The sequence below is a fragment of the Oncorhynchus clarkii genome, chromosome 2 (genome assembly GCF_045791955.1).
Source record: "Oncorhynchus clarkii lewisi isolate Uvic-CL-2024 chromosome 2, UVic_Ocla_1.0, whole genome shotgun sequence".
Lineage (NCBI taxonomy): Eukaryota > Metazoa > Chordata > Actinopteri > Salmoniformes > Salmonidae > Oncorhynchus > Oncorhynchus clarkii.
Window position 1 is genome coordinate 55,159,409 of NC_092148.1, and position 20,633 is coordinate 55,180,041.

A 20,633-nucleotide genomic window follows, 5' to 3' on the forward strand; every position below is an offset into this window, starting at 1 on the left:
TCAGGGCATTTGTTTGAAAGTCGTGGGTCTTAACAATCTAGAAGCCTTTTCTGAGGCTGATGTGTTTTGGCCTTTTGTGCTTTTGCAGGTTCTTTTGGGGTCAGCGTGTTTTTTCCCCTTTCTTTCTACCCCCGTTTTCTTTTTCTTTTTCAAATTGTATTATTATTCTAGTCAAAGACATAGACGTTTGCTTTCCCACAACCTGTAGTTGCTTGACTTTGTTGTACTTGTTGTATCCAGGGTCTCGCAGTGACCGTAAGTTAGAGATACAGATAGGCTTTGTCAGATAGCGATCTGTCTATGTGGAACCAACAAATGATCTATCTACATAACATATTTTACTGGACTTCTTTACTACGTCTATTCTAATGATCACTCACAGTGCTTTACACTGCATTCCACCCCCAAACTGCTTCTAGTTCATAATGTACGCATAGAGATTCTTGACCTGTATATCATTTGCGACAGAACTGACCAACAGACAGAACTGAATAGCAGACCGTCTATAGCTCTGAACAGAAGACAGCAAGGACAGCAACTTACACAACCAATACTGTTGTCTATGAAGTTGTGTTCACCCGATACAACGACCCATTGAACCTGCCGAAAGGGTGGGCAGACGTTTCATCGGTAGTTGTAACCTTTGGCAGAGTTCTCCTAATGCTTGCTTCTTGTAGTAGCTTGACATTGGATCCTTCACCTTCTCATTTCACTGTGTGCTGCGTCACCACGACTCGGTCCTTATACAAGGACCTGGTGAGCTTCTTCTTCAAGTTTGTATTGGCGGATCGCAACCCACTGACAGATGCATACACAGCCACCTACTGTACTGGAGTGTGAAGCCAGTCACGACCTACCACTATATTCTCCTAGCTAACCCTGAATTTCTAATAAAATAAAACAATTCCCTACAAATCTCACTACTCCCATCACCCCCACCCAAAATAACAACCTGTTAAACAACCTCTCCCTTACTACATCATACATTTCACAAAATAATAACACATGTTCAACCGTTTCCTGTACCATACCGCCATTACACATTCCAGTACCATTCAATCCTGTATGCCCTAACCTCATCCTATACAACGCCACTTCCCCCCGTCGGTTCCCATTATGTGACACTATTTCCCGTACAGATTTGAACTAATAATCCCAATAGGATACATCTATAAGTACAGCTGAGAGGATTGTTGGTTTGACCATGGGTATGCCCAGAATGATCAAATAGAATGACCATCCCACGGGGCACATACGTCAGTTCAACAGTTTAATAATTGATTTACATTTAATTGAGGTGTAAGTTAATGTGAATTCAACATGAAATCAACAAATATTTAAACCATGTCATTGGAATTAGGTTAAAAGTGGGGTAAAAAACTAAATAATGATATTGAAATTCCTTTCAACGGCATCACATTAAATATTTTGGTTGAAATGACGTGGAAAAAATGTTGATTCAACCACTTTGTGCTTAATGGGATAATATCAAATACTCCATCCACTACCTCAAGTGTATATGATCAGTACAATTTTGTTTTAAAGGTCGACTTAGACATGATAAAGGGAGTCAAGACAATGTTAGAAATCAAAGCAAAACAACTGCTTCAGTGCACCATAGATCAGTCGTTCAGTCCTGTTTGCCAGTAAAGCTTAATTAAATTTGCCTTCACATTCCATTCTTTAAAATATGTGTCAAGACCTTGTCCAGAATAATTGTCACACTTGGTGATTTCCACCGGTCTAAAAAATCACAAAGAGAAAAAGTTGCCAACAACATTTGATTTCAGTTTCCTGCTGTTCTTCACTGCACTGCCACAGGTTGCTGATCAGAGTGCGGTTGCATCCCAAATGACAACCTATTCCCTATGTAGTGCACTACTTTTGACAAGGGCCCATAGGGCTCCAATAGGGCTCTGGTCAAAAGTAGTGAATAGGCTGCTAATTAGGACTCACACTGTGTCTGTCTGTCAGGCTGAAGACGCTGCCCTGTCTTTCCTTGTTACAATCAGCCTGTCTTGTTCATAACAACCATGCTGTTCATTAGGAGGTTTAAGCATGCAGATCGAGGTCTCCTGTTGTGAAGGCAGGTCGTTTGGGCCTGAACTGTGGTCTGACTGAGACACAGTGGGAAGATTTCTCCATAAATATTCCCATAGTGCCCTGCTTTATCTTAATTGGACCAATGCGTTGCACTAAGAGGCCATGATGACACATCTTATTGGTTGATGGATGTAAAGTCGGTGGTTGAAAAGCATGTAGTATCATCATGAGTACTCCACACATTTATAACAATTGGAAATCCAGAGGCTCAGCTGGGCATTGAGGAATATGTAAAACTATGTGTAAAACTATGTCAAGTATGGGGACATGTATTACAGTCTGAGTGTACAAGACATTAGGAACAACCTCCTAATATTGAGTTGCACCCCCTTTTGCCTCTTTTGCCCCTCAATTTGTTGCGGGTATGGACTCTGCAAGGTGTCGAAAGCGTTCCACAGGGATTCCTGCCCGTGTTGACTCTAATGCTTCCCACAGTTGTGTCAAGTTGGCCTTTGGGTGGTGGACGATTCTTGATACACCCGGGAAACTGTTGAGCGTGAAAAACCCAGCAGCGCTGCAGTTCCTATACACACTCAAACCAGTGCACCTTGCACCTCCTTCCAAAGGCACTGACATTTTTTCGTCTTGCCCATTCACCCTCTGAATGGCACACATACACAATCCATGTCTCAGGCTTCAAAATCCGTCTTTAACCTGTCTCCTCCCCTTCATCTACACTGATTGAAGTGGATTTAACAAGTGACATTATTAAGGGATCATAGCTTTCACCTGGTCAGTCTATGTCATGTAAAGAGCAGGTGTTCCTAATGTTTTTTACACTCAGTATGATAGGACATTATTTTATCTTTTTTTTTCTTTCTTTTTTTACCCTATTACCCCCTATTGGTTAGTGTGTCAGATAAACATTGATTTGTTAGGGTTAGTGGTTAGGTATCCTGGCCTGAGTGCCAGTCTGTTTCTACTCGCTTGCCAACTACTTGTCACACTAGACCAGAGTTCCCACTTAGAAGTCAGCTTGAAGTGCATTTATTGGTCGATAAACAAACACTAGGGGCAGTGATGTATTAACAGTGTTATGAGACTAGTGTTACATATCGCAATACTTCAGCATATTTGGGATACTTCAGCAGTCTGCGGTTATTATACTTTTAAAAAAAAATGGTTAAATGCAACTAAGGTGCAATAGGGATTGATTTCTCAAACAGTTTTTCGCGTCAACTGGTCATTGGTTTTCATTCATTGTCAAGTAGAGCCCCCTAGTGGTCATTTGATGAGGGGTACTGCCTCACAAAATGACAGAATCAACTCAAAGAAACGTAGGCTACTACAGAATGGTTCCACACAAAAAAAATGAAACATGTTCAGTGAATTTGTCAAGGTTACAGGAATACATGGAGTGATATTGCCAGGCTTAATATTCATCCAGAAATGGGTATTCAGGATGGTCACTCCACCTGTGGGGGAAAATAAACACTGTATCAACACCTAAATATAAAAACTGACTCAATATTGTAGCTACTAAAGTGCAATACTTACATTAAAAGCTCCACAAAACGGATGTCTTTGTTCAGGCCTTCAATTGCTTTCATTTCATCCTCAGTGAGTGAAAAGTCAAATATCTATAAGAGTACAAAAAGGGGGGTATAACTGAAATAGGTCACCATGCAGTATACACTGAGTGTACAAAACATTAGGAACATCTCCCTCATATTGCACCCCCTTTTGCTATCAGAACAGCCTCAATTTGTCAGGGCATGGACTCTACAAGGTGTCGAAAGCATTCCTCAGGGATGCTGGTCCGTGTTGACTCCAATGCTTCCCACAGTTGTGTCAAGTTGGCTGGATGTCCTTTGGGTGGTGGACCATTCTTGATAAAGAAGGGAAACTGTTGAGCGCGGCACCAACTACCATACCTAGTTCAAAGGGACTTCAAAGTGGATTTAAAAAGGGATTAAGGGACCATAGCTTTCACCCTGATTCACCTGGTCAGTCCGTGTCATGGAAAGAGCAGGCGTACCTAATGTTTTGTACACTCAGTTTATATTAGTGGTTGTTGACTACGTTTAATTCCGTTGAACCTGAAAGTTGTCCTTGATCCTGTGAGTGCTGAAGCTCTTGGGGATGACCACCACTCCTCTCTGGACATTGAATCGCAGGGCCACCTGAGCACTGTTCTTTCTGTACTTCTTCGCTATGGACACCAGGACCTCATCCTCCAACAGAGGAGGGCATTTCAGGTTCACCCAGGAGGCGTCCCGTGAGGTGCCTAAGGGGCTGTAGCCTACGATCACAATGTTATTCTGGCGGCAGTACTTAAGCAGCTTGGGCTGAGTGAAGTATGGATGGCACTCGACCTGTATTGAAAAATACATACAGCACTTATTAGTTGCGTGCACAAATCTCAAAAGGAGGTTTTCCACATGTAATTGCATAAGCATCTCAGCATTGAGCGAGAGTATGCCCCACCTGGTTGGACACAGGTCTGTGTTTGAGGCCAGGCTTTCTCAGTAGGAGCTCCAGCTGTCTCCTGTTGAAGTTGGAGACTCCCAGAGATTTGACCAGCCCTGCATCTTTGCAGGCCTCTAAAGCCTGTTGGAAGAGAGGAGACTTTAAAATATGTCCATTCATACTGATTTACCAGAATGAGAGAGACATACCGCAGAGAAAAACACAACACAACTTCTAGAGACAGTGGAGAACTTTGGAAAGAGGTAGACTGCCTCTTTATGGCATTGTCCTTGACACAGAGATTAGAGCCAAGGACATTGCAATTTAATTGATATTTCTGCCCAGAATATTTACTCTGGGTTTTGTGTATAGGCTAGTGCCTACCCTGTTCTAATACTCTGTAATACATTCTTTTTCTTATACTGTTCATTATAACCACCCCATAAGGATGCTGATAGTTGAGATTCCTTCCGCTATTCTAAACACAATTGATTCTGATAATGAGACGATTATGCATCTGGCTATGGGCCTGGAAGACAGAACTCACCTCCCATGTTGCACATAGGTCTGTCTCATGGTAAATGTACCGCCCGTCCTCATATTTAGGATAAAACTCATCACCAGGCTGAAATTGAGATACCGTGATAAGAATGACTGACACATTTGAAACATTTTGAGTTGACTTAAAAATAGTTCATGATAACTTTTTTTGAATGAGTCTTTTACATTGGCCTCGAAGTGGTGGGTGCAATTTCAAACTGACGTCTGTAACTACTGTAGTCTACAATCTGTTAACCTTGAATGCGGTGGGCATCTCGATGATGTATAGATCCACATAGTCCAGTTTCAGGGCCTTCAGTGTCCTCTCTAAGGCAGGCCTGACGAGCTCTGGAGGGTGGAAGGTGTTCCATAGCTGTGACAGGTAGAAGGAGACCGCTATGACCAACCGCTATTAGCCTGACAGACCTGGGTTCAAATACTATTTGATATCATTTCAGATACTTTAGCGTTGCTTGGTTGCAATAGAACCAATGGAAAAGGCCCCAAAATACAAACAAATGCAAAGGTATGTGTTCTTTGTGCAGTTTACCGGACAAAGATTATCGCCTATTCCTGGACAAAAATGCACTTTAAAATAGGGAATCCCCATTGAACATGCTTCTAGTTCTGAATCAAGGACTAGGCATTTGTGCCAATGTAACTGGCCCTTATAATACAGGCCTACTATGGTTCTGTGATTGAACGTTTTAAGTGATGTTGATGTGTGTGAATCAACCAGCAATAGAGCAACTTCACCTTTCCACAGTAAAAGATGTCTTCTCTTTTGACGGTTCCATCTGCAATTTTCTCTCTTATGGCTTGACCTACTTCGTGCTCATTGAAATACACCAAAGCCCCATCAAAATGTCTGTACCCCACATCTATTGCATGCTTCACACTGTTTAACGCTGTGCCTCTGGGTGTCTGTCAAAAAAACAGAGTTAAGAGAGTGAACGTGCATGAAAGAAATAAGTCAAGTTGACTTTTATCTTAAACTTAGAGACATTAGGTCGGCCTACTTTGTTTATCACTAGTTAAATGTTTAACCAGTCAATCACAGCAGTAAACATGGACTTTGTGCTGTTATGAACATGGACTCATTTGATCTTTGATTATTAGAGAGCATTCTAGTTTACAGGTGGTTGACCTTGTCCCCAGGCTAAACGTGTCTGGGAAGGAGATTAACAGGTGGCCTGCCTGTCAGTGATAAATCCTAATTATGTCATCCAAATCAGACTGTCAGGTATACTCTTGAAAAATGTGAAATTCAAACAGTGCTATTCATGAATACTCCACAAACATTGTACTGTGTAATTTGACATTTTGTCAAATCTTTTTTTCCCGCATGCACCTGTTGTTCAAACTGCTCTTTAAAAAAAAAAAAAAGGTTTCCCTTACCGTTCGTGGGTCTCCATAAGTCCCCAGTCCAAATAGGGGAATCCGGTTCCCATCACTGAGGGGAACACTGTGTTTCTCAGCAGTCAAGTTCATCTCTGAGTCTGTTTGGACTATGGGAGAAGTGAGGCTAGGGCTTCTTTATGTAGGAAACTTAATGGCTAATGTATTACTGAGCTACCTTTGAGCTACCAGAGTGCAAAATTACCCGCCCAGCGCACCGTGCTCTACTCTCTGTGTCAGTACAAAATGGACCAGAAAACCCAGGGGAGGAGGACTGCCCCCTCTCATTGAAGTCATAGAGTTCAAGGCCGACTAGGGTAGTACAGGATGATGTTTTCAAAAAGCAGGATCTGTCACGCCCTGACCATAGAGAGCCCTTGTTTCTCTATGGTGTTTCAACTCCAGCCACTTTAATAATGGGAATTGATGGAAATTTATGTAAAATATATCACTAGCCACTTTAAACAATGCTACTTAATATGTTTACATACCCTACATTACTCATCTCATATGTATATGTATATACTGTACTCTATATCATCTACTGCATCTTTATGTAATACATGTATCACTAGTCACTTTAAACTATGCCACTTTGTTTACATACCCTACATTACTCATCTCATACAGTATGTATATACTGTACTCGATACCATCTACTGCATCTTGCCTATGCCGTTCTGTACCATCACTCATTCATATATCTTTATGTACATATTCTTTATCCCTTTACACTTGTGTATAAGGTAGTAGTTTTGGAATTGTTAGGTTACTCGGTTATTACTGCATTGTCAGAACTAGAAGCACAAGCATTTCGCTACACTCGCATTAACATCTGCCAACCATGTGTATGTGACAAATAAATGTGATTTTGTGTTTAGGGGGGTGTTCTAGTCAATTGTATTTCTTTGTTGGTGGTTTTTGTATGATTCTCAATCAGAGGCAGTTGGTAAAGTAGCTATTTTTCCCACCTGTGTTTGTGGGATATTGGCTTGTGTACTATGTAGTCACGTTTCGTTGTTTGGTTATTGTTTTGCTTAAGTTTCACTTGGTAATAAAGATGTGTAACTCTACGTACACTGCGCCTTGGTCCAGTTCTGTCACGGCTTTCTTCCTGGGAAGGAGAGGCGGACCAAAATGCAGCTTGGTTATAGTTCATGGTTCTTTAATAAGAAATCTCAAACATGAACTACAAAACAATAAACGTGAAACCAGTAACAGTCCTAACTGGAGCATAAAACATAAAGACAGGAAACAATCACCTACAAAATACCCAAAGAATATGGCTGCCTAAATATGGTTCCCAATCAGAGACAACGATAAACACCTGCCTCTGATTGAGAACCACTCTAGGCAACCATAGACTTACCTAGACAACTAAACACAACCCCATTAATCTAATAAAACCCCTAGACAAGGTAAAACACAATAAATCACCCATGTCACACCCTGGCCTAACCAAAATAATAAAGAAAACAAAGATAAGGCCAGGGTGTGACAAGTTCTTACGACAACCGTGACAGGATCCCTCATTATAGTGATATAGTCTGTTTTCTTTGTCTTCACTATTATTCTACAATGTAGAAAATAGTACATCAAAACTATGAACACATGAAACTATGAACACATTTGGAATCATGTAGTAATTAAAAAATTATTCAAAGTAACCAACCATTGCCTTCACAGCTTTGCACACATTTGTTATTCCCTGAACCAGCTTCATGAGAATGCATTTCAATTAACAGGTATGCCTTGTTAAGTTAATTTGTGGAATTTCTTTCCTTCTTAACCCGTTTCTGTCACGTTCTTTCAAAATCGAACCCAGAAGCAGACCAGGACAAGGAGAGTAGGAAGAAGGTGAGTATTTATTTACAAGTGAATGGGTAGATTATCCAGGTGGTGTAGCAGGCAGCGGTGGTGAGTTGATGGGAGTAAATAGGTGGATCCAATGGGGTAGCGGAATCCTCCGACGACCAGGCGGGAATGGGGTAAATGATCCGGGTGAGTAACTGAAGACAGAACAAACGGAGGTAAGTTTAAGGCAAGCAATACGTAAAAAAACAACAAAACAAATTCTATCCAACTTGAGGCTGATACTATGGCACAACATACTGTTCATGGCTAACGATCCGGCAGGGAATGGATGTCAGGTCAGAGCTTTTGAAGGGGAGAGGTGATGATCAGGACAGGTGTGCAGATTACTGATGGGATACAGGTGCGGGTGAACGTCGATCTCCCAACAAGCTAATTCGCCCGGCAACCAGACAGGGTGCGTTCCAGGACACCGGAAACACACTCCAGGACAGAAACACAGGCAAACACAGACTCAGGAAGCGGGATTCGTGACAGTTTCAGCCAGTCAGTTGTGAAAAGGTAGGAGTGGTATACAGAAGATGGTCTTTTACCAAATAGGGCTAAGTCCATATTATGGCAACAAAATCTCAAATAAGGAAAGAGTATCGACAGCCCATCATTACTTTAAGACATGAAGGTCAGTTAATCTGTGATGAAACTGGCTCTCATGAGGACCACCACAGGAAAATAACACCCAGAGTTACCTCTGCTGCAGAGGATAAATTCATCAGAGTTACCAGCCTCAGAAATTGCAGCATAATAAATGCTTCACAGAGTTCAATTAACACACATCTCAACATCAACTGTTCAGAGCAGACTGCGTGAATCAGGCCTTCATGGTCAAATTGCTGCAAATAGAAGGACAACAATAAGAAGAGACTTCTTGGGCCAAGAAACACAAGCAATGGACCTTAAAACAGTGGAAATCTGTCCTTTGGTTTGTTGAGTCCAAATTTGAGATTTCGGTTCCAACTGTCGTGTCTTTGTGAGACGCAGAGTAGGTGAACAGATGATCTCCGCAGATGATCTCCGTGAAGCATGGAGGAGGAGGTGTTAAGTGTGCAGGGGTGCTTGCAGACACTATCTGTGGTATTTAGAATTCAAGGCACACTTAACCAGCATGGCTACCACAACATTCTGCAGCGATACGCCATCCCATCTGGTGTGCGCTTAGTGGGACTATCATTTGTTTTTCAACAGGACAATAACCACTCACACCTCCAGGCTGTGTGAGGGCTACTTTACCAAGAAGGAGAGTGATTGATTGAGTGCTGCATCAGATGACCTGGCCTCCGCAATCACCCAACCTCAACCCAATTGAGATGATTTGGGATGAGTTGGACCACAGAGTGAAGGGAAAGCAGCCAATATGTGCCCAAACTTTTGACTGGTACTATGTATTTGTGTGTGTGTGTGTGTGTGTGTGTGTGTATTGCACCAGATGTATGTCCTTAAACTAGTTATAAAAAATGTGCATACTGAAGAAGTTAGAAGGATAATTTGGTTGCTACGGCAGCCTGCAGTACCTCGAGGCCGTGTCTGAAATCTGTCTTGCCTACTACTAAAAATGCTAATGTGCACTAATAGTATTGCATACTATTTAGAATGTACTGACTCGTATGAAGGTATACCAGTTTTAAAAATGAATGGAGGTATGGAGATAGCTTTATGCCTAACCCAAAAAAGTGTAAATATATATATATATAAAAAAAACTGGTATGTAAAATTGGTTTCCATTATCAAATGGGCAGAAACAGGAGTAGGGGGAAAAATAAATGTCGTCCTTATGCACTTTAATAGCGAATTCGTTTTTTTCAATCATGCCTAGTAGGCTACTTCGGTTCAAGCAAGTTTGAACCAAGTTCCTGCAGCTATAAAGTGCTTCATTTGACATTTATTTTCTATCCCCTGAAGAGCCTGAATAAGGATCAAGAAAGCGGTCTTAGGAAGCAGAAGGAGGATATTGGCTGTCCGGACACCTGGATCACGTGATCAACTTCACAAAATGGGCAACAGCTAGGAATGGCGCACAGCTCTCCTGTACTGCAAACGTTTGGTCAGGCCCCCTTCCCTGACTCTCCCTCAGCCTTTAGCCCTGCAGGCTTCCTCTATCCCTGAAGCCTGACAGGAGCCCATGTTCTAAAGCCTATATGAAAACACATGCCTTGTGTTTTCTCAGTTTCAAAAAAGTATTAATAACATCCCTTCTGTCGCAGATTTTGTTTCAGATCAGAAACCTCCTGCGGGCTGAACGCAATATCTTGTTTGTACCGCAGAGCACCGTGCATTTCCAGTGTCCTTCAGGTTTCTGGGCCTCAAATGTCGATCTGGATAAGCGACAAAGCACAATGAGAGAGGCTACACTGAAATCGTACAATTCTATGTCATGTTGAAATTAATCTTGGAGAGTTTTATGTTGGGGGGTGGGGGGGTGTGCAGACAGGTAACAATAGTAGTAGTAGTTGTTCTTGTAGTGGTAGTAAATTAGTAGTTGTTCTTGTAGTGGTAGTAAATTAGTAGTTGTTCTTGTAGTGGTAGTAAATTAGTAGTTGCAGTGTGCACTGGTGGTCGTGGTGGTAGTAGTAGTATAGTAATAAATTAGTAATAGTGGATCAAGTCTGTTCTTGAAATAAAAGATGGCTACTAGGTCTGTGTGTTAGCTCTTCTGTTATGCTTGTTATGGTAAAGCGGTCTCTCCCTTCCTGTTCCCTCAGGTCACCAGCTGCGCAGCTTCCAGGGTATCTCTCATCAACTCCCACATCCTGGGCAGGGCCCCTCAGGCTCCCCCAACAGCCTGCCCCCAGGCCTCTCCTAGCCCCAGGCCTGCCTGGCCCCCCACAACCACAACACCATGGCTCAGCTCCAGATGCAGGTGGAGAAACTAACCCAGCATCCCCACTGGTAGTCCCAGCCCCTACCCTGGGCCTGGTACCAGAGAATGCGGCTCCAGAGACCCCTCCAGGGGGGCTCTCCCTCACAGAGTCCCCCCCATGCCCCAGCAGAGCCAGAGGTTTATGGCCCCCCTTGCAAATGATCAAACCGTCCCACCAGCACCCTGGGTATCTGCCCCAGGTGAAAGAGAACGTGTTTGCGTGTGTGTGTGTGTGTGTGTGTGTGTGTGTGTGTGTGTGTGTGTGTGTGTGTGTGTGTGTGTGTGTGTGTGTATGCATCAGTTTGAATGACAGGGATAATTAACAGGCGCTGACAGTGGATGATGTCGTCGCAAATGCAGCAGAGATCCTTCAAATTCAGGCCAACTTATACCTTGACTTGTCAAGATCAGTTTGAATCATAACGTACCATTATTAATAAAAAAACATGGACATAAAAAAGGGACTTAATCTCCAATTGCAGCTTCTCACATGTGATACAGAACAGACCCAAAGCCTCCAGAGATGATGATAGATATGTCTGGTTTACAGTGTTTAGTCTGGGGCTGAGGCTGTTTTATTCTAACTCTTAAATACAGGCAGATCAAGAGGACAATCCACTGGCCTGCTGATTTCAGACAGGAGTTGCTGGCTGATGTGCCACATGGCTGATGTGAACAAGCTGCTGAAATGGCGCCTTGAAGCACTGTTCTTTATAACAGAGCCACTTTATAGATCATTAATACAGTCGGCCTTGTGTTTGTCTTTATAACGTGTTATCACTGGTTTGTATTATATTTGTATTATATATATATATATACACACACACACACACACAGTTGGGCAAAAAAGTATTTAGTCAGCCACCAATTGTGCAAGTTCTCCCACTTAAAAAGATGAGAGAGGCCTGTAATTTTCATCATAGGTACACTTCAACTATGACAGACAAAATGAGAGAAAAAAAATCCAGAAAATCACATTGTAGGATTTTTAATGAATTTATTTGCAAATTATGGTGGAAAATAAGTATTTGGTCACCTCCAAACAAGCAAGATTTCTGGCTCTCACAGACCTGTAACTTCTTCTTTAAGAGGCTCCTCTGTCCTCCACTCGTTACCTGTATTAATGGCACCTGTTTGAACTTGTTATCAGTATAAAAGACACCTGTCCACGACCTCAAACAGTCACACTCCAAACTCCACTATGGCCAAGATCAAAAAGCTGTCAAAGGACACCAGAAACAAAATTGTAGACCTGCACCAGGCTGGGAAGACTGAATCTGCAATAGGTAAGCAGCTTGGTTTGAAGAAATCAACTGTGGGAGCAATTATTAGGAAATGGAAGACATACAAGACCACTGATAATCTCCCTCGATCTGGGGCTCCACGCAAGATCTCACCCTGTGGGGTCAAAATGATCACAAGAACGGTGAGCAAAAATCCCAGAACCACACGGGTGGACCTAGTGAATGACCTGCAGAGAGCTGGGACCAAAGTAACAAAGCCTACCATCAGTAACACACTACGCCGCCAGGGACTCAAATCCTGCAGTGCCAGACGTGTCCCCCTGCTTAATTAAGCCAGTACATGTCCAGGCCCGTCTGAGGTTTGCTAGAGAGCATTTAGATGATCCAAAAGAAGATTGGGAGAATGTCATATGGTCAGATGAAACCAAAATATAACTTTTTGGTAAAAACTCAACTCGTCGTGTTTGGAGGACAAAGAATGCTGAGTTGCATCCAAAGAACGCCATACCTAAAGTGAAGCATGGCGGTGGAAACATGCTTTGGGGCTGTTTTTCTGCAAAGGGACCAGAACGATTGATCGATTGTACGATTGTAAAGGAAAGAATGAATGGGGCCATGTATCGTGAGATTTTGAGTGAAAACCTCCTTCCATCAGCAAGGGCATTGAAGATGAAACGTGGCTGGGTCTTTCAGCATGACAATGATCCCAAAGACACCGCCCGGGCAACAAAGGAGTGGCTTCGTAAGAGGCATTTCAAGGTCCTGGAGTGGCCTAGCCAGTCTCCTAATCTCAACCCATAGAAAATCTTTGGAGGGAGTTGAAAGTCCATGTTGCCCAGCAACAGCCCCAAAACATCACTGCTCTAGAGGAGATCTGCATGGAGGAATGGGCCAAAATACCAGCAACAGTGTGTGAAAACCTTGTGAAGACTTACAGAAAACGTTTGACCTCTGTCATTGCCAACAAAGGGTATATAACAAAGTATTGAGATAAACGTTTGTTATTGACCACCATAATTTGCAAATAAATTCATTAAAAATCCTACAATGTGATTTTCTGGATTTTTTTCTCATTTTGTCTGTCATAGTTGAAGTGTACCTATAATGAAAATTACAGGCCTCTCTCATCTTTTTAAGTGGGAGAACTTGCACAATTGGTGGCTGACTAAATACTTTTTTGCCCCACTGTATATATATATATATATATATATATATGTATGTGTGTGTGTGTGTGTGTCAGGAGGGAATGGTTGTGCTAAACTATTTTACTCCAGAGCAATGTCTAGTTTCATTATTTCGTGAGTACATTTCTGACAAAACAGTGTGTCTCGTCTTCAGCCAAAACCCTTTTTGTGAAATTGTCCGTGGAAGTCGAAATTCCAGTTTCAATAAATTTTTTCACACCTTCCCCAAAGTAAAGACAGAGGAAGTCTAGATCAATGTCTTAGTGAAACTGTTCCCCTTTGACTGTTGCACCTGCAGGCTTGGACCTAGACCCAACAAATGAGACGGTTTCAAAACTTAAGCAAAGTGTTCTGGAACATTCCAAAGTGGCCTGTTTGTGTTCCGTCTTCTGTTCTGCTTTGTGTTGTGAAAGCCAGCCGCTACTATCCCAGACATAACCAATCACAGATTGACGACATACCATTTAATCTGTCTGTTACCACCACAGACTCCTAAAATAACCTCTCCCTCAACATTGACAAAATGAAGGAGCTGATTGTGGACTACAGGAAAGAACAAAGAGAACACGCCCCCATCCGCATCGACGGGGCCGACGTGGTGAGGAAGGCGCAATAGCTTGAGAGCATTCTGTCGGGTAGTATCTCCGCCTAGTACGGCAACTGCACCGCCTACACCCGCAGAGCTCTCCCAGAGGGTGGTGCGGTAAGCCCAACGCATCACTGGGGGTACACTGCCTGCCCTCCAGGACATCTACAGCACCCAGTGTCACAGGAAGGCCAAGAAGATCATCAAGGACCTCAGCCACCCGAGCCACGGCCTACTCACCCTGCTACTATCTAGCAGGTGTAGACAGTACAGGTGCATCAAAGCTGGGACAGAGAGAATGAAATACAGCTTCTATCTCCAGGCCATCAGACTGTTAAATAGTCATCTCTAGCCGGCCTCCGTCCAGTACCCTGCCCTGCACCTTAGTCACTGTCACTAGCTGGCTACCACCCGATACTCTACCCTGCACCTTAGAGACTGCTGTCCTATGTACATAGTCATTGAACACTGGTCATTTTAATACTTATCCATAATAAGATTAGCATTAATACTTTTTCCAGATAAGATTAGCATTCCTGCAACATTATTCTGTAGAAATGTAATTTGATCTCTGAAATGTTTTACTAATTGACTGCTCAGCTTATATGTACATACTTTATTCTCAACATGGCTCATCCTGTATAACTTCTGCTGTACATTCCTTTTTCCTACTTATATATGGTCCATACTGTCTATACACATCACCTATTGATATCCCGGACACTCACAGGCTGTCCAATCATTGAGGGGCCTCGTAAGCAGCTCCATCTATGCACTCAAACACGTGGACACATTGTCACACCCTGATCTGTTTCACCTGTCCTCGTTATTGTCTCCACCCCCTCCAGGTGTCACTTGTTTTCCCCAGTGTATTTATCCCTGTGTTTCCTGTCTTTCTGTGCCAGTTCATCTTGTATGTCCAAGCCTACAAGGGTTTTTCCCGATTTCCTGCTGTGCCTTTTTCTAGTCCTCCTGGTTTTGACCCTTGCCTGTTTCTGGACTTTGTACCCACCTGCCTGAACATTCTGCCTGCCCTGACCTTGAGCCTGCCTGCCACTCTGTTCCTCCTGGACTCTGATCTGGTTATGACCTTTTGCCTGTCCACAACCATTCTCTTTCCTATTCCCTTCGGATTTATTAAATATCTTTAACTCCAACCATCTGCCTCCTGTGTCTGCATTTGGGTATCGCCTAGTGTCATGATCCGCATTCAACCCAAAGCCTCACTTCTCCCACAATGCACCACTGCCAAGCAAAGGTTGCCTTGGCTATCATCACAACAGCAGCAGGTACATATATTTGTACTTAGGTATACCAGCACCCTTGCACTTTACAATGGAGCCGAATGTTCTGTTTTCTCTTTTTTTTCTCAACTGGTTGAATGGCTTTTATTTTATTTTCACCCATCTGCAACTCACCGCAGGTGAGAGAAATTACACAGCAAACGAGAATCACCTGTCTCCAAACAAATTAATTTAGTCCAGGCCAATTTCTGACTTTGATGTAAAACATGTTTTTTTTCTTTTTTTGTGGTCCTGTGCAGTTATAAATCAAACAAATACGTTGAATACAAATGAATACATGTTCAATTTCAACTTATTTTAGAAGTAGTGAATCATGCAAGGGGGTCCTTATATTTGAGCACTACCGTAGCTACATTTAATGTTCCCACGTATCAGTTTGTAACATTTTGTTTTAAAGGATCAGATTGTAAGCAGTTGAATTGAATCTTTAGATGGAGTCTACATATCGGAACAAGAACCCTGGAATCCTTATCCAGGTAATAAGAACCAACTTCCCTCAGACCCTACCAGCTTCCCTTCCATACAGAACTGGTATGTATTGGTGTTGCTTACTATTCTATTACACAGCACACAACACAATTAAAGAACCAATACAATCATTCTTGTTTATAATATGACATGAGAAATACAGTATCTTCCTTTAAACACAAGGACAACAACATGCACAGGTACTAACTGCAATATCCTGTAAGGGGAACCCAGGGTACAATGACGCTTTCTAATTCGTCATCGCGATAACACGTGGAATCGAACCTTTCAAAAACATGCTTTCACATGTGAAGTGTTCCAAAAAGTCCAAAGAAATTCCCAAACTATTATTTGCAATTCCGGAATTGGGTTCACTTTCTGAATTGACTGGAAGTTAAATGGAATTGACCTCAACGTTGGCTCACACACATGGGACGCAAGCACTTCTGGGATTTGAACTCACAACCTCTTAAGTGCCAACAACCTGAACACTCACTTGGTGTGTCCTACTCTTGTGCGAATTAGATGACGAGTGCACATTTGTGCGGTAATCCCAACTATTAAATGGGCATGCCACCATCTCATGCTTCTTTAAATGCACCCTAAGGTGACTGAAGAGTACAGATTCAAAGAAACGTTGCTTGAATGTACTGTGGCAGACCAGGGGGGTTTGATCAATACCTTTACACAGATCAGACACGGACAGTGTGATACCTCAGTTTCAAGAGTGTTTATTTATAACAATAAAGAAAAAAATGTTCTCTTCCAGGTTACCGCCTTCTGGGCTCTGGGGAATGGTGTCTCCTCTGGGGTAGAACACCGATGCCCTCAGTTCGAGCGTCTGGGCCGTCTGTCCGGTTGCAACCTCTCACTACCTCCAACCCTCCCTCCTGGCAGCTTTATGGGCCCCATATGGCTGGTGAGCAATCAAGCCCTTGATTACTCACCAGCCCCAATTATTCCTGGCGGAGGACCTGTCGAGACCTTGCACGTCCAGCAGAGGGAGCCACCACCGTGTGATGTATGCTCTGTCACCAGGCCTTGACAAGTCTCCTCCTGGTGGCTTGTCTGCAGTACACCCCCCCCCCCCCCCCCCCTCCTTAGCTCTGTCGGGGAGGGGGCGGTCGTCAGTGCGATGTACGTCTCCCTTCTTGATAGGGCATCCGTGTTCCCATGCTTTGCCCCTGAATTGTGCACAACAGAAAAAGATAAGTGTTGAAGTGACAAGAACCACCTGGTGACCTGATCATTGGTCTGTGACAGGGTGAAGTGCGTGCCCAACAGGTAATATTGAAGAGTGTCTAGAGCCCACTTCACTGCTAGACACTCTTTCTCGACAATCAAGTACTTATTTCTTTGGGGTATCAACTTCCGGCTTATGTGCATGATGGGGTGTTCCTCCCCATCGTGTACATGGAACGTGTAAGTGTCTCAGGCACATTTGTGCGGTAATCCCAACTATTAATCCCAACTAATTTGTTTAGTAATAAACTAATAATCCCAACTAATCCCAACCGTATACCGATGCACCAGCATCGTAAGAGGGGAGACTATAGCTGCAAAGTTGGAGATAAACCAGCTATAGTATCCCGCCAGCCCCAGGAAGGACTTGACTTGTGTCTCGGTGTGGAGAATGGGCCAGTCAGGAACCGCCTGCACCTTCCTCTCCTGGGGCTTGACGTTCTCCCGTCCGATCAAATACACCAGGTACTCCACCTCCTCAAACTCCAGCTTGCATTTCCTGGGTTTCGCTGTCAACCCAGCTTGCCTGAACACGTCCAGTACCACCTGGAGGCAGGTCAGGGGCTCTTCCCAACCTTGGCTGTGGATGATGATGTTGTCTAAATAGGCTGCTGCGTACTGTTGGTGGGGTCGAAGGACTCGGTCCATCAGAAGCTGGATCGTGGCTCCATGGAGACAGACCGGGAGGACCCGGTATTGGTATAAGCCGTCCGGTGTCGAGAATGCCATCTTCTCCCGGGAGGAGGCTGCCATGGGTACCTGCCTATATCCCTTGGTCAGGTCCAGGGTGCGGATGTACCAGACCTTTCCCAACCGGTCGATGAGCTCGTCTACCCTAGGGATGAGGTAGGTACAAACAAAATGATGTCGTTCACCCTCAGGAAGTCATTGCAGAAATGCAGACTACCCTCCGGTTTCGATGTTGGTGTGGATGTGGTGTTCAATGAGGGTCGTTTGGCCCAGTTTCTCGGAAAACACGCCATGTTCGATCGATGAGCTCCAGGAGTGTTTGCTTCTGGGCTGGTCCGAGGTCCTCATTGCTCGGGACCATCACTGGTCCAGTCGATGTCCTGGGTTTTGACCACAATACAGCCAATGCTGTCCTCACGTGCCACCTCTTCCATAGGTTCACGTGGTAAATCTGTTGGTGTTTATGTCTCCCAGGCTGCCGTACACGGTAATTTATGGGTCACCTCGTAGGCCCGTACCATGTTGCCAGGAACTTACTCTCTGCGGTGGGGATTAAAACTAGCACCTTGTCACCCTCATGGATCTCTCAAATCAAACATTATGTCACATGCTCCGAATACAACAAGTTTAGACCTTACCGTGAAATGCTTACTTACAAGCCCATAACCAACAGTGCAGTTTAAGAAGAGTTTGACCAAATAAACTCAAGTAAAACATTTTTTTTTAAATGAACACAATAAAATAACAATAACGAGGCTATATACAGTGGGTACCAGTACCGAGTCAATGTGAGGGTACAGGTTTGTTGAGGTAATTTGTACATGTAGGTAGAGGTGAAGTGACTACGCATAGACAATAAACAGCGAGTAATACTGGCCATTTTGATGAATTGTTCAGCAGTCTTCCCCACCACCGGCATTTTCAAATCATACTATCTAGCTAGCTAGCTCTAGCCAGCTAACCTACCTGACAGCTAGCTAACTAGCTAATGTTAGCCCTGCTGGCACTTGCCAGTTAACCAGATTGCTAGCTTGACCGATATCTATTCGACAAAACATAAACGCACAATACAGTTAATCATTATATTTTTTACCATTAACAAGAAAGTATTCACTGTTGCAGGGACCGTCAGCAATGTTGGAATGATTTTGAAATACCACATGTGTGCCTTTGAACATGGACATATGATGTCAGACGTAATCAAGGTCAAACTTGACAGATATGTGTGCCTGTCAATATATCATCAGAAGTCTTGTTTACACAAACTCTCTGATACATTTCATCTGAATAAATGAATACCAGTCTCACGAAATCAAAAGGGAGGTGCATGGATTGGAATCTAAAACAATTATTTTACTACAATGTTTTGACTTATATGTTTACAGAACGTAATCAAATTATTGAATAATACTGTTCGGGTTTATAATGCATGTAGGCTACTTTACTGCATAAATGGAAACCATAAATGTCAACCATAAATGTCAATCGACTCGTGTGCACGCCTACAGGAGATTTTTGAAGTAGCCTAATCAGATTAAAACATTGACTGGTTGTGTTTATGCCAAATATAAAAAGTAATACTTTTTAAAAAGTTAAATGATAAATATTTAGGCTATAATGAAGCGCTAGGTTCTAGGTGTGCAAGAAATAGCCGTTTGGATTGGGGCAAGACTAACTTTTCTGAATAACTGGGCCTGCCTGGAAGGAGCATGTTGAATGTGGCCACATTATTGTAGGAAGACTTGGAAGAATGATGATCTGAAGCAGACAGCGAGTTCAGTATCAAATATAATCAAATATGATTGGTCGTATACACATATTTAGCAGATGTTATTCCGGGTGTAGTGAAATGCTTGTGATCCTAGCTCTAACAGTGCAGTAATATCTAACCATTCACAACAATACACACACATCTAAAATTAAAATAATGCAATTAAGAAAAATCAAAATATTAGGACAAACAATGTCAGAGTTTGGAGTATTTAAGGTGCCTTCGGGAAGTATTCAGACCCCTTGACTTTTTCCACATTTTGTTACATTACAGCCTCATTCTAAAATTGATTAAATTACTTTTTTTTTCGTCATCAATCTACATACAATGACCCGTAATGACAAAACGAAAACAGGTTTTTAGAAATGTTTGCAAATGTATTAAAAATAAAAACGAATACCTTATTTACATAAGTATTCAGACCCTTTGCTATGAGACTCAATTGAGCTCAGGTGCATCCTGTTTCCATTGATCATCCTTGAGATCTTTTTACATCTTGATTGGAGTCCACCTGTGGTAAATTCAATTGATTGGACATGATTTGGAAGGCACACACCTGTCTATATAAGGTCCCACAGTTGACAGTGCATGTCATAAAAAAATAAGCCATGAGGTTGAAGGAATTGTCTGTAGAGCTCAGAGACAGGATTTTGTCAAGGCACAGATCTGGGGAAGGGTACCAAAACATTTCTGCAGCATTGAAGGTCCCCAAGAACACAGTGGCCTCCATCATTCTTAAATAGAAGAAGTAACCACCAATACTCTTCCTAGAGCTGGTTGCCCGGCCAAACTGAGCAATCGTGGGAGAAGGGCCTTGGTCAGGGAGGTGACCAAGAACCTGATGGTCACGCTGACAGAGCTCTAGAGCTGACAGAGCTCTGTGGAGATGGGAGAACCTTCCAGAAGGACAACCATCTCTGCAACACTCCACCAATCAGGCCTTTATGGTAGAGTGGCCCGAAGGAAGC

At 43.0% G+C, this 20,633-nt stretch overlaps 1 protein-coding gene across 1 annotated transcript; it reads right to left on the reverse strand.

Annotated features, from left to right (window-relative positions):
• Positions 1 to 3,076: 3,076 nt before the first annotated feature.
• Positions 3,077 to 6,698, reverse strand: LOC139370093 (aldo-keto reductase family 1 member D1-like). The gene is made up of 8 exons (XM_071109413.1): positions 6,451 to 6,698; positions 5,809 to 5,976; positions 5,309 to 5,425; positions 5,060 to 5,137; positions 4,531 to 4,653; positions 4,143 to 4,418; positions 3,601 to 3,683; positions 3,077 to 3,518 (listed from the first exon to the last, which is right to left on the reverse strand). The coding sequence occupies exons 1-8, from the start codon at positions 6,541 to 6,543 to the stop codon at positions 3,476 to 3,478; spliced, it is 981 nt and encodes a 326-aa protein (XP_070965514.1). The 5' UTR covers positions 6,544 to 6,698; the 3' UTR covers positions 3,077 to 3,475.
• Positions 6,699 to 20,633: the final 13,935 nt, after the last annotated feature.

What these genes read in the sequence shown, in the direction of transcription:
- LOC139370093 (XM_071109413.1), bottom strand. Translation starts at nt 6,543, where the DNA reads ATGAACTTGACTGCTGAGAAACACAGTGTTCCCCTCAGTGATGGGAAC. An exon ending in AGATGCCCACCGCATTCAAG is followed by an intron (nt 5,138 to 5,308) that starts GTTAACAGATTG and finishes TCTCAATTTCAG; the next exon opens with CCTGGTGATGAGTTTTATCC. An exon ending in ACAGACCTGTGTCCAACCAG is followed by an intron (nt 4,419 to 4,530) that starts GTGGGGCATACT and finishes TTTTCAATACAG; the next exon opens with GTCGAGTGCCATCCATACTT.